Raw genomic sequence first — 15,127 nt, 5'->3', positions numbered from 1 at the left:
AGATCCTCAGCAGAGGCCACGAGAACCATACAGGTCCTCGGCAGTGGACCCTATGGCCAGCTTCGGCTCCATATCGGTGTAAACGTGATTAATGGATCTTCAAGCAAAAGGAACTGGACGAATATTTGAATGCAACCGATCCTAAACTAAATTCTGACTTGTGATGCAGCCTGAATCATAATGACACCGTTTCTGTCAGGACCACTATAGTCAAAGATGATTGACAATTAGCATATAGTTATATATGTATAGTTCTGTTTTGGGCAAGAATTCCCTGCCTAGCATGAATAAGAGCAGGGAGAGCAGCGATAAGCAGGGCCATCTAAAGGGTATTCGTCTGTTACCTCTGTCAAATGACTAAGACTGAAGAGTTTCTGAGAGCTCTGAGCGATATGAACGAGTAACTATAATTAGAGTAAAGAGTTAAATAGAATAATCAAATGTCTAGATAAATTATTATATAAATGGCCAAAAATCAATTGGCATTCTAAACTAAATTCGAGGTCATGATAAATTGTATTGTATTGTTTATATTAAGCATTTTATGTACTGATTCCATTTATATTTCTCCCAGTGGCTTATATTATTGGCAGTTTAGTGTTAAGTGATTAATTTACACCAACACAAAAGATTACATATATGCCTATGTCACACTAGAAAATCTACATATCCCAGCTACCACAACATCAAGCTCTGTCAATGGGACAACTCATTTTCAAGGATTCTTTGAAGGTAGCCTTTGTTTCACATCCTTTATTCAGACTGTTTTGAAGGATGCATGTGTGTCCTTTGTGTCCTCAAATCACCCACAATCCTTTGCACACATTCTAATTCACAAAAATGAATTAGCAGAAAATAAATTGGAACTGAGATAAAGGCATTATTCCTTTGTTTTGTTGTAAATGAATCACATAATTCTAAACTGTGTGTAGTAAACCACTAGGAACTACAGATGGTTGTCAAATACCTGTGCTGTAGGCAGTTAATATAAAGGCTTTTTTAATATAAAGTATTTTTCAAATTATAATTTTAATTGTATTTTTGTGTCGTTATCATGGGGTGGAAAGATTAATGACGTAGCCATGTGCTCCGTGTGTAGCGTATATTGCCTCATTATATCGTTTAATGCTGAGGAGGACTCTATAAGCCTCCAGAGGACTCTGCTCCTGTTCTTCAAAAGTTTTTTATGGTATTTTTGCTCATTGATTGAGGTCAGTAATGTGTCATGTTCAATTTAATTTAATAATACAATACCAACAATCAGTCTGACAACCAACATGATTGTGATCAGTGTATCATGTGAAACAAACCCTTTTGCTCAAATAAACTTACAGAATCAGACATGACATCAAGTGACATTATTTATTGGTAAAATCAATACAGGAAGGTCATTATGTAAATTTTCAAACACAAAAAGCACACAAAAAGATTTTGCATCAAATATTTTATGTAATGTATTTGTAAAAGTAATACAAGTTTAATGCATAACTAAAGCCCAATTTAACACAAATTATAATTGCACTTATGATACATCCAACATTCCTACAATGTGTTCCCTACAATGACACATTCAAATACTCATTACTGTATACTCAAAACCATATGCATTCAAATGACATTCTAATGAAACAGCATAATGACCTTAAGAAACAACTTGTCAAAAGGGAGGAATAAATGTAGAACATGTATAAGTGTAACAGAATTTTGATGAAAATTAACTCTACAACATATAAAAAATTGGATTATAACATGCAAAAAATAGGCTAACAAAATAAATGAATAAGGCGAACTGAACATTTAACCATATTTTAAAGATTTTTTTCTACATTTTCTTAAAACAGTTTACAGTTGAAGGAGTCATCATCTCTGACTTTGAAGTTTCTGATTGGACACTTATTGCTGTTTTCATTTCTTTTTTAAAAGTCAATTATAAAATAATCAGTGAATGTCATTGTCAATTTATTAATGAATTTGTGTACAATTACTAAAGGTTAAATGCCCCACTTTACTTGAATTCACCATGTCTTTATCTGCTTTTGAAAATGCAATGCTTTACTCAAAGATCTTCCTCTCAAGCGGAAGTGAGCATGCATGAGAAAGGGAGCAAGCTAGCAAGAAAAAGAGAGATGTGAGACTATTCACAATGCCCTTATATGGACATAGTTTGGGCATGTTTTATGCAAATTACTAGCTGTGGGGACACCCTCAGTTGGAATCACCTGGATTCATCATGAGGACTCACCAGGATTTCATTAGAACGAAAGTAAGAACAGATTTATGTGTCTATGCACATGTTTTGTGCACAATTAAGACCCATTAGTTTTTTTAACCATTAATTGTGCATCCTTTAAGGCACTCACTAAGATTACTATGGTATTCATCATCCTCTTCATTGTCTGAAGTGGCCAAATAGCTCTTGGTGCCCTCAAAGTTTCGGTAAATTAATCCCAGTATTTCATTGGCCTTCCAATCATCTGGCTTAAACTTGATACATCTCTGGGCAATGATCATCAGTTTCTTTGCACTTCTTCCCCCCTCACTAGAATGTGGATTCATTTTGAAACACTCCTCGTAGTGCCTGATTGCTAAGTCCTCACATCTATTACTATACTGCTGGAACTCAGCATAGAAACAGTGGACAACATGGACACTATCATTTTTCTCTCTAGCTGTCTTAAATGTTCTCTGAAACAGACTGTCTGCCTTGGACAGTTCACCTTTCTCTCCGTATTGTAGTGCAAGCTCACTCATGGCAATGATAAAGTTAGCTTTCAGAGAAGTTGCCTTTTCTAAGTAGTAGATGCACTTATTTCGTACATTGTTTACCTCAGTCTGGCTTCCTCTGTCTAGTCGTTTTTCTTTCTGTAAATTAATTTTCTTGGTCTTGTAGCACATTGCCAACTGATGATGTATGAAACCTGAGTCTGGTGATATTTCAAGTGCTTTCATCAGCAGTGCAATGGACCTGTCTACAGATCCTTGATTCCTGAAGTATTTCCCAACATACCTTATGACATGTGGATCTTCTGGAGAGCCATTCAGAGCTGTCACCATTAGTTTCTCAGACTCATCCATCAACTTTTTGGAACAAAACAAAAGTTTAAGTCCTAGAAGAATTCTCGAAGCATTATCATCTGGGTTGTCGTCAATGGTCAGTCTCAGCTGTTTGATTGCAGGTGAATCCACAGTGCAAGATGTACCAGGTTCAATGCGATACAGAGCCTTGGCATAACCAGCGTTCCACTCGCTATTTTCTGGATCCAGTTCCACGGCCTTCTGGAAAACTTCTACGGCTCTGTCATAATATTTGTGAGAGAATTTAAGATAGGCCCATCCTTTCTCACCCAGCACCTCTGGAACAGATGAAGACTGGGTTGGAAATGTTTCATTAATCTTCTGAAGCTTCATCAGGTAACTTTCACATTCTGAGTAGTTCTTCATGTGGTAATTTATCCAGGCTAAATTTCCATAGGTAACAATTAGAGTCTTGTCACAGTTCTCTCCAGGGTTTTCTTTAATGAGTGTCTCAGATTTCAACAGGTGGGTAAGGGCCCCTTCTTTGTGCTCAAGAAGGAATTCCAAATATCCTAAAGAGCAATGAGTTCGTGCGACTCCTAACTCCCGTCCTAGACCCATCTTGACCTGTCCCTCAAGCCTATTCAGGACATCTGTTAATACTAGATCAACTTTTTTAATGTCCCAAGTGAAGTGACACTCCAGCTGATCCAGTTTTGGTTGTAAACTCTCCTGGATTGAACTGACAAGAAAACAAATGAATCAGCAACTCATTATGAAATGAACAACTCATTAGAACATCATTATGCCTCCTAACAAAATGCCTTAAAGTAGGGAAAACATCTATTTGAATGTTTATATACAGGTCCTTCTAAAAAAATTAGCATATTGTGATAAAGTTCATTATTTTCCATAATGTAATGATACAAATTAAACTTTCATATATTTTAGATTCATTGCACACCAACTGAAATATTTCAGGTCTTTTATTGTTTTAATACTGATGATTTTTGCATACAGCTCATGAAAACCTAAAATTCCTGTCTCAAAAAATTAGCATATTTCATCCGACCAATAAAAGTGTTTTAATAAAAAAAAAAAAGTCAACCTTCAAATAATTATGTTCAGTTATGCACTTAATAGTCAATACTTGGTCGGGAATCCTTTTGCAGAAATGACTGCTTCAATGCGGCGTGGCATGGAGGCAATCAGCCTGTGGCACTGCTGAGGTGTTATGGAGGCCCAGGATGCTTCGATAGCGGCCTTAAGCTCATCCAGAGTGTTGGGTCTTGCGTCTCTCAACTTTCTCTTCACAATATCCAACAGATTCTCTATGGGGTTCAGGTCAGGAGAGTTGGCAGGCCAATTGAGCACAGTAATACCATGGTCAGTAAACCATTTACCAGTGGTTTTGGCACTGTGAGCAGGTGCCAGGTCGTGCTGAAAAATGAAATCTTCATCTCCATAAAGCTTTTCAGCAGATGGAAGCATGAAGTGCTCCAAAATCTCCGTATAGCTAGCTGCATTGACCCTGCCCTTGACAAAACACAGTGGACCAACGCAGCAGCTGACATGGCACCCCAGACCATCACTGACTGTGGGTACTTGACACTGGACTTCAGGCATTTTGGAATTTCCTTCTCCCTAGTCTTCCTCCAGACTTTGGCACCTTGATTTCCGAATGACATACAAAACTGAGCAACAGTCCAGTGCTGCTTCTCTGTAGCCCAGGTCAGGCGCTTCTGCCGCTGTTTCTGGTTCAAAAGTGGCTTGACCTGGGGAATGCGGCACCTGTAGCCCATTTCCTGCACACGCCTGTGCACGGTGGCTCTGGATGTTTCTACTCCAGACTCAGTCCACTGCTTCCGCAGGTCCCCCAAGGTCTGGAATCGGTCCTTCTCCACAATCTTCCTCAGGGTCCGGTCACCTCTTCTCGTTGTGCAGCGTTTTTTGCCACACTTTTTCCTTCCCACAGACTTCCCACTGAGGTGCCTTGATACAGCACTCTGGGAACAGCCTATTTGTTCAGAAATGTATTTCTCTCTTACCCTCTTGCTTGAGGGTGTCAATGATGGCCTTCTGGACAGCAGTCAGGTCGGCAGTCTTACCCATGATTGCGGTTTTGAGTAATGAAACAGGCTGGGAGTTTTTAAAAGCCTCAGGAATCTTTTGCAGGTGTTTAGAGTTAATTAGTTGATTCAGATGATTTGGTTAATAGCTTATTTAGAGACCCTTTTCATGATATGCTAATTTTTTGAGACAGGAATTTTGGGTTTTCATGAGCTGTATGCCAAAATCATCAGTATTAAAACAATAAAAGACCTGAAATATTTCAGTTGGTGTGCAATGAATCTAAAATATATGAAAGTTAAATTTTTATCATTACATTATGGAAAATAATGAACTTTATCACAATATGCTAATTTTTTTTGAAGGACCTGTATAGCTTTAGCAGCAATGCTTTAAAGTCACAGCTTTCAACAATAATTAATTACATTTATATACACTTTTCTCACACTCAAAGTGTTGCTTGAAGATCGGATCCATCACGCCAGTATGGAGACGAAGCTGGTCATATGATGGGGTGTACCTTGTCCACAACAACGTTTAGGTAGGTTTCACGTGTCAACATGCCACATGAATGGTCGGACCCAGGGTTTCCCAGCAGAACATTGCCCATAACAATTTGGCCTACATGTGTCAACTTTGCTGAGTACTTTAACCGCCCATTTCTCCTGCATCCATCACGTTGATTACAAGAACTGATTGTTTGCTTACCATCTAATCTAACCAGACCTTAATATGTGGCCTTGTTAGGAGATGATCAACGATATTCGCTTTATCTGTGATGGGCCATAGACTCATAAAGTATCCCACCACTATACTAGTGAATTTGGTTGCAAAGAGTGTGCCCCCTGCTGACCTTACTAATATTTCTTCCAACAGTGGCCTTAGTTTTGCAAGAAGTTTGCCATTAAGAGATTTACCCAAGTGGTGCTCACTGCAGAGTCAAATGTCATCCAGCTCCACCTCTCTGGACGTCTAATGGGGTGGAGGGATAGAGTTGTGGGTAGGGTTAAGGTGTGGTTGGATATTGTATATCCACCCATTAGGACCAAATTACATTCGCTCCTCCTCGCTGGATGTCTAGTGAGGGGGAGCTAGACATAAGCTCAGCCCATGCTCTGCAGTGAGCAGCCTCTGATTTACCAGCCCTGCTTATCTTCAGTAGAAACCAAGAGAAAGCTGAATTCACCGTCATAGCTGCTTATTATGGGAAAGAGTCTGTCTGATTGCCATTAAATTTCTTGGTAACACTTTACTTGAAGGGGTGTACATAAGACTGACATGACACCTTCATAACCATGACATGACATATGTCATGAATATGAAGTAGTGTTTATGCATGTTTATGACAACTGTCATTAAGTGTCTTTCGCTCAATAATGACATTTTGAATGCAAATATGACATTGTTTAAGATGTCTTTGTTATGACACCTTGACATAAACCATAACATCATAACCTGTCAGTGTCTTTGTCATGACAACTTGACATTAAATTAAGTTAAACTGTCATGTGGTTGGTTTTGACATTGGCTGTCATAAGGCCATTATAACTGTGTCATGAATATTTTTCGTGACCTCAACTACAGTGGTACAAATTGAATTTGTCATTAAACAGTTATAATGGCTTCATGACAGCCAATGTCAAAGCCAACCACCTGACAGTTTAATGTAATGTTAACCAATAAAGCTAAGTGGTTTCTTAAGTTTGATAATTAATCTGCTATGTCATGTTTATGACAGGTTGTGTTGTCTTAGTAATGTCAAGTTGTCATGACAAAGACACTGACAGGTTATGATGTATTGGTTTATGTCAAGGTGTCATAACAAAGACATCTCAAACAATGTCATATTTGCATTAAAAATGTCATAATTGAGCGAATGACACTTAATGACAGTTGTCACAAACATGCATAAAACTTCCTTCATATTCATAACATGTGTCATGTCATGATTATGAAGGTGTCATGTTAGTCTTATGCACACCCCTTCAAGTAAAGTGTTACCAATTTGTTCCTTTTTTTTAAATGTTTTTTTATTTCTTTTTTTTACATGGAGCCTAGATGAAAAGTTTATGTGGTTATATCAAAGTAAGATTCAGATGATACCATTCTTTTATTTAACCAATTTAACAACATAATTTTAAACTTGAAAGGAAATTATAATTTCGTACCACATATTTGGTTTTGGTCTTGTAAATCGTATTTTTAAGTCAAATAAGGCTATGCCTTTTTTGTAACTATCTCTCCCTCGGTCCCCTCGACCAGATTTCAAAACTTTCCAGACTGTTATTAATTAACCTTTATTGCATTAACCTTTGTAATTTAGTTTCATAATCAAGACAAATAATATAGAAACAGTATTCACCTCATCTCTGACATTCTTTTCCTTGTAGCTTGCGGGAAATGATACGGGACAGCTCTCTGATGCACAAGCTTAAGTATTCTGCGTATCACTTTCGGTTCCTGAAAGAAGCGTCAGGCTCGTTCAGTTTCCTGCTTGTGTCCGTGCAGTTTCGGAGGCAGAGCAGAGGGATGTCCCGGGTGGCACTGGACGCCCCTGACATCTGATTGGCCACCCCGGGTGTCAAGTCAAAATTGAATTCGACATACTGATAGTTTGATGCTGACTCTGAGTGAAATTTCATTAAACCTCTTGTTGAAAAAAGTATCTTTTTGACTTGCGACCGCTGCGTGCCGTGCTATTTTAAGATTGTTCGTCACACTTGTACGAAAAGCGCAGATCTGTTCAAAATTCTGCAGCGCCAGAGTGCTCTCACAGTTTCCCATTAAGTTACATTGTAGGCTATTTGTACCAAAATGGTGATTATCCGTTTAATTACATACAAGAAAATGTGAGGGTACGCTGCAGATTAGTAGCTACTGCAAACGGCGCCATCTGCGAGACACCCTTTTTTGTCAATTTTGACAATGCATGGTTGTGGGAATGTGATGTGGCTTAGTGCGATCATCAAATCGCTGTTGCAATAATAAATATAGTCTGACGCGCAGCATGTTTCAGCACTGTGTTCAATTCACAGTAAATGCTCGGTGTGTTTGAGTCGCGATTTGCATTTGGGAACACAACATGCGCAAATCATCTTCCCAAGTTCGCAATGAGAATCGTTTAGAAATCTGTTGTCAACAGAGAATAGCTCAATGGTTTAACGTTTGAAAGCAGAGAAATTAAACTTTAAATGTTAGTATTGTAATTTTACTGATGTTCTGTAAAGTAAAATAATAAAAAATAATAATGATAATAATTATTGTTATTATTATCATTAATAATGGTAATAATAATAATAGTTTCTAGTTTTATTATAACATATATTGTTATTAAATATTACTATTATTAAATTCTCTATTTTTTATTTTACAGTAAAATGTTGTAGTTGTAAGATATTTATTTATTAATTTAATACAATCATATGTTTAATAGTAATTGTGTAGGAGGTCAGTTTTTTCTTCTTTCTTTTTTTATGCAATAAGAAAATAAGACAAACATAGCTCATCTGACTAAACTTCAGCAAAACTATGATGCGGGACGAAGGCAGGACCTCACAAATGCAACTCTTTGTTATTGCAAATGTCCTTTAATCACGATGTGCCTGCAAGGCCTGGGTCCTTATCAAGTTTTCATGGAAGTTTTATGGGTGCGTGGAATACCGTGGAGTAAAAAAAACATGAACACTCTGGAGAGCTGCTTTATAGTAGAAAATTCTGTTCTACACAATTCAATTCAATTCAAATTTATTTGTATAGCGCTTTTCACAATACATATTGTTTCAAAGCAGCTTTACAGAAAGTGCATTTCAGAAATGTACATAGAAAATACAGTTAGTTAATCATGTATTAATTTAGGGCATAACATATCGCCGGCGTTGAGTCGTCTCTTCACAGGCGTCGAGTCATCTCATCTCAGGTGTTGGGGCATCTGAAGTCTCCGTGAGAGACTGGATACAAACTGGAGCTGACAAACGCTATTTACCTGGGGCCTAGCGTCCCGAGATCAGCAGAAAAGCAGATGGGAAATAATTAGCATAGCTGTTGTTCATACTATTAATGCATTCGATCTGATTCAACAGTAGTATAAAAGGTAAGCATTATGTGAATGCTTGGCTAGAGAGATGCGTCTTTAATCTAGTTTTAAACTGGGACAGCGAGTCTGAGCCTCGAACAATATCAGGAAGGCTATTCCAGAGTTTAGGAGCTAAATGTGAGAATGCCCTCCCTCCTTTAGTGGACTTAGATATCCTAGGAATGACCAGAAGCCTTGACTTTAGTGATCTTAAAGAACGCGATGGATTGTAGGGCGATAGAAATCTACTTTCACTAGTTCACACTTACAAATAAGTTAGATAGAATAAATGGTATGCATATTTGGCGTTCTGTCCGGGGAGAGGGCTCCAGGCTCGGATATTTGGCCCGAACCCAAAGTACTCCCCCCGTATTGCTGGTTTAAGTAGTAACCAGGTGAGTGTGAGGAGACGGGGTGGTGGAGGGATGCTGAAAAACTGTCGAAGAACATTGGTGAGTCAAATGTGTGTATATATATAGGTCTCCAACTCGAGCTGAGTGGATAGACATGTTGATTACTGATGGTCGACAGCTGGTTGGAATGATGTGATAATTGGATCAATTATTTGAACGTGCTCCTCCCGAACTTTGTTAATAAAACATCATTTCACTAGTTCACACTTACAAATAAGTTAGATAGAATAAATGGTATGCATATTTGGCGTGCTGTCCGGGGAGAGGGCTCCGGGCTCGGATATTTGGCCCGAACCCAAAGTACTCCCCCAAAAGTTGCAATAAATGTGGGACAGCCGCCAGAAATGATGTTGATGACCCCCCAAAAACTTGCAGAGTGTAAGCTTATGGTGCCAATCGTAGGGAGGGAATTTTGTCGCTGGATGGGGAGGTCTTCTTGCATCGTCGGAAGGGAGTTGATTGTCGTGGCATCGGATGGGTGGCCTCGCTGATGACGAATTGGATGGAGAATTGAATAGTCGTGGGGACGGAGGAGGAAACACTGCTGCGGCAGTGAAGGCGAGTTGGATGGAGAAATGGAGCTCCTGAGGGAGCGAAGTAGATGACACTGCTGCGGCAGTGGACAAAACTTGCTTTCGATTTGCTTTCCAACAATCCTTTGGACAGAGAACTGAGCTCCTGCGGGAGCGGAAGAGAATGCTGCTGCGGCAGTGGAGCAAGTTTGGACGGAGAAACGGAGCTCCTGCGGGAGCGGAGTAGATGTCACTGCTGCGGCAGTGGACCAAACTTGTTTTCCGACTATCCTTTGGACAGAGATCTGAGCTCCTGCGGGAGTGGAAGAGAATGCTGCTGCGGCAGTGGAGCAAGTTTGGACGGAGAAACGGAGCTCCTGCGGGAGCGGAGTAGATGACACTGCTGCGGCAGTGGACCAAACTTGCTTTCGATTTGCTTTCCGACTATCCTTTGGACAGAGATCTGAGCTCCTGCGGGAACGGAAGAGAATGCTGCTGCGGCAGTGGAGCAAGTTTGGACGGAGAAACGGAGCTCCTGCGGGAGCGAAGTAGATGACACTGCTGCGGCAGTGGACCAAACTTGTTTCCTGAACTGTCCAAAGTAAGTTGGACTAATAACTGGGCTCCTGCGGGAGCAGAAAAGATAACGCTGCTGTGGCAATGGTGCAAGTTTGGACGGAGTAACGGAGCTCCTGCGGGAGCGGAGTAGATGACACTGTTGCGACAGTTGAAAACTTGCTTCCGACTTGCTTCCAAGTATCCTATGGTGAGGTGAATGGAGAATTGAGCACCTGCTGGAGCAGAAGAGATAATGGTTCCGCGGGAATGGAGCGAGTTGGAGTAAGAAACAGAACTCCTGCGGGAGTGGAGATGACGACACTGCTGCGGCAGTGGGTCAAACTTGTTTTCTGAATTCAACTGTCCAAAAGGTAAGTTGGACATGGAACTGGGCTCCTTCGGGAGCAGAAAAGATAATGCTGCTGCGGCGGAGGATCAAGTTTGGATGGAGAATTGGAACTCCTGCGGGAGCGGAGTAGATTATGCTGTAGTGGAAAGACTTGGTTCTGACTTTCTTTCAAATTATCCAATGAGCCATTTGGCTGGAGAACGAGCTTCTGATGAAAAGGAAGAGATGATACTGCTGCGGTGTTGGAAGCAAACTTGCCGCAGTAGTTGTAGATGTGCAGGTAGTGATAACGTTGTCTTGAGCATCCCCGGGAGTTAAAATTATGGCAGACTTGATCACGAGATTTGGAGGTGGATTTAAAATCTTTGGATGGTGAGTCGAAAAGTACTGGTCGTGGGATGTAACTGGTAGATTTTCCCTGGAATGCAACTGGGCAATGGGGAGATGAAGGGTTAACCGGAGGACAGTTTATGGTGGAGTGAGCGAGTGATCTGTATACTGCACAAGAGATGTTGCGGAAAGTAACTGAAAAAATCGCCTACTTCTATTTGGCGATCTGAAGCGGATTGAGGAAGTAAAGATAGCAGGGAAGATAAATCAATGTCTGCACCTGAGAGGATCTGTGTTCTGATGTTGTTGGCTACTGGGGTTGGTTCCAAGGCTGTAGCGTTTGGAGGGATGGGCATCGCTGTTGCGTCCATGCTCACTGGACGGGAGAGAGTAGAGATAAGTACACAGTACGTCAGCTGGGAGACCAATGCTCACTGGACGGGAGAGAGTAGAGAAAAGTACACAGTACGTCCGCTGGGAGATCCATGCTCGCTGGACGGAAAAGAAACATAAGTGCTCTACCGGAAAAGTTCTCGCTACGTCCGCTGAAGCTGCTGAAGTTGCTGCCCCTATACGGAAGGAGTGACTTGAGAAATTCTTTGCTGGAATTCCTGACTGTTGTAGAACGGATTTGAGGTGTTTCTGGAACCAAAAGCGTGTCACAGGTTTATTGGATTCGTCTATGAACAGGGGTTCCAGAGGACATTTAGCCAGAGAACTTCTCCGTTGCAGATATGCCAGAATGGACTGGTATGATTGGATTGGTGATGAGAGGTTAAAAATGTAGATGAAATGACCTTTTTGGTTTGGTCGGTCTTACTTTGCTTAATCAAAAATAAGACTGTTTCACCATCTAGTACTGACTGAGTCTGAGATGGTGGGGTGGATTTTTGGGTCGAAATTGGAAGTGATGCCGAGTTCCGAGCATCTAAGAAAACCAAAGGCTAGGATAAACATAGCGTAGAGTGTGCGGGCAGTATTGAGGGGCTGGTAGCCTGTGCGGAGGACATGAATACATTTGGTGAGAATGTCTAGCGTTATGGGTTGTCTGGCGTCGGGATGGGTGGGCTGGGATCTTTGAATCCCTTTGATCAGGAGGGAGGTTTGTGAATTGTTTATCTCAGAGGAGGGAGCGCCGTACATCAATTTATGGAAAAACTGAATGCCGCTCAAGTAACCTTGATGGACCCGACTTGTAGGCCCTTAACGCTATTAAGCTAGGAAATAAATGAGGTGATCGAAAGAAGAGAAAAATCGGGGAACGGCATGTTATAAGAGACATGGAATGCTTTAAAACATCTCCAAGCGGTCAGGTAGGATTGGAGGGTCCTGGGAGAAACTGCTTGGAGGATGGTGTTGAGTGATGCGTCGAGGAGGGGTTTTAACGGGTGGGTTATGGGAATATCAGTTCTAAATAGCGGGGAATTGGAGTTGGGAATTGGTCCATCTCTGGAGCCAGTGTCCTGGATTTCTGAGAGGATCTGAGCGCGGATGCTTTGCGACGCTGGTGGTGGTTCCATGGCGACGGCGTTGGACGGAACGAGCATCGGTGTTGCTGTGAAGAGAGAATGTTGTGGTTTAGTTTGAATGAGAGAGCTGGGAAGGGTATAAGCCATGGCTGTGAATGTCGGCGGCGGCCTCACACTTAGATTACCATGTGTGGCTTGGAAAGGGAAATTAGTTGGAGGATAGAAAAGGAAAAGAAGGATGATAGAATGAAGTGTGGGCTTGTGCTGCAAGCCGAAGCGGGCTCACGCTTATTTGAGCTACTGGAGCTGCAGGCCACGTGAAGTGGGCGGGGTTATAACCTGTTGGATAAAACTGTTGAAATGGTTGGGCCTGTGCTGCTAGCGGCGATAGCCTCGCGCTAGTGTCTGCAACGGGAGCTGGAAGCAACTGAAAAGAAAAAGGGTTATGAACAGCGGGAGTATAAAACTGAGAGCTGTGGGGAGGCCGCTGGGTCCAGCTGCAAGCGGCGCTGTGGCCGTAGAAGCCGCGGTGAAGGGCTGGGCCTCGTCAAAAGGTGGGAGTGGATCTTCCGCGGCAAAATCTGGGGCGCGGCCCAGGCTCGCTGAAGGCCTGTTGCTGCAGCTCGATGGGCGAAGACTGGCCTTGACATCTTGGCACGCGCAGGGCTGTTCTGGCAGGTGTGCGGCCGCGTGAAGAAGCCTGGGGCTCAGGTGCGATGTCTGGTGTTGGAGGAATAGTCCTGGGGCCGGTGTTCTGATGATTCGGATTCATGCTACCCATCAAGATGTGCTACTTACTGGTTATGCACATGTGCAGACTCAGTTTTCTTCTGCGTTACCACGACCATAAATCTATGCATCCTTGCTGTGGAGACTTGTAGAAAAGGTGTACTTTGACAGGTCAAAGATGACTATTTTATGATAATTTTTTATACCGTTTAAAAATAAAAACAGTACAGTATACAGTACTCATACCTTTATAAATTTTACTATAATTGTATTTCATTTAATATACAATAATGTCATTTTTACTTATTTTCAAATGTGATAATTGCTAGTTCATTTAAAATATCAAATATGCTACCCGTACACTTACCCTGTTTTAAATGAAATAACGAAGTCATAATATTGTGAGATTTACACCATTATGGAAACAATAGAGAATGAATCGACATTTTCTGTGATCGATTCGCGCTTGGGTAGCATTTCCGACAAGGCAGCACAAATCGTCAGAACACCGGCGAAAAAGCAACGGAGGATCCCTGGGGATGTTTGTTTCCTCGTCAGATGAAGAACTTTGGTGTGACATGGTAGCAAAACGGCGAGCCAAGATGCTGAAAAACTGTCGAAGAACATTGGTGAGTCAAATGTGTGTATATATACTGTATAGGTCTCCAACTCGAGCTGATTGGATAGACATGTTGATTACTGATGGTCGACAGCTGGTTGGAATGATGTGATAATTGGATCAATTATTTGAACGTGCTCCTCCCGAACTTTGTTAATAAAACATCATATAAAGAAAAGTTCAAATTCTAATAGAAAGGAATACAGACACTTTTTTTTTCTTTTCTTTTTTTTTTTACTGTAAAGCCTCGTACACACCGGGACGAATATCGGCTTGCGTTATTCGTTAGCGTTTTTCAACGCGTTTTTTGTGTTCACACCCAAGCGATTTTCGCTGACGATGAGCCGAGTGAACATGCAAATTCATTACCTGACATTAGATGGAACTTAATGTAAAACAGAAATACCCCGGTCCACAAAGTGGCGCTGCGCAACTACGCTTCTGACACTCGCTTGTCACTCAGAAGAAGAGAGCAAGTTTGTCGTGTTTGTCATATAGTTCTTTATTGTCGTTGGTGTCTCTTTATAAAGACACCAACAAGACCAGCAGCTCTACATTCATCTAGCCTTGCATCTTCCTCGTCTTATTTCTTCCCGGCAGAGTGTAGACGCTGTATATCTTCTTCGCCATTACGTATGTGTGCTCGGCAAGACCGTTTTGTGTTTGAGCGCCCCCAGTTTTACTGTAACTTCAGAAGCTCCAGACACGTGAGCAAAAGCGCCAATCTCATTGGTCGGATAGTTTTTGACGCGGCGCGTCAAACCAAAAAAACGAACCAGAGGCGTTTTTTGAAAAATGACGCTTTTACGCGTGACGTTTTACGCGTCGGTGTGCACACTCACATAGGCGCCCTTTGTTTAGTCACGAGGCGTTAAACGTCGGCGAATAACGCGTGCGAAATTCGTCCCGGTGTGAACAGGCCTTAAGGCTAGGCCTACTTGCTTTTAAACAATCTATTGTATAAAGTGACGTGACTTTACTGGAATGCAGA

At 41.5% G+C, this 15,127-nt stretch overlaps 1 protein-coding gene across 1 annotated transcript; it reads right to left on the bottom strand.

The window, feature by feature from the left end:
* Window positions 1–1,942: 1,942 nt before the first annotated feature.
* On the bottom strand, window positions 1,943–7,569 carry LOC130086848 (interferon-induced protein with tetratricopeptide repeats 5-like). The gene is made up of 2 exons (XM_056253066.1): window positions 7,448–7,569; window positions 1,943–3,757 (listed from the first exon to the last, which is right to left on the bottom strand). Exons 1-2 carry the CDS (start codon window positions 7,459–7,461, stop codon window positions 2,326–2,328), a joined length of 1,446 nt encoding a protein of 481 aa, XP_056109041.1. The 5' UTR covers window positions 7,462–7,569; the 3' UTR covers window positions 1,943–2,325.
* Window positions 7,570–15,127: the final 7,558 nt, after the last annotated feature.

Source organism: Rhinichthys klamathensis, unplaced genomic scaffold, assembly GCF_029890125.1.
Source record: "Rhinichthys klamathensis goyatoka isolate OS25496 unplaced genomic scaffold, OSU_Roscu_1.1 h1tg000101l_1, whole genome shotgun sequence".
Lineage (NCBI taxonomy): Eukaryota > Metazoa > Chordata > Actinopteri > Cypriniformes > Leuciscidae > Rhinichthys > Rhinichthys klamathensis.
Note: the sequence above shows the minus strand (reverse complement) of the source record. Positions and strands in the feature narration are given on the sequence as shown.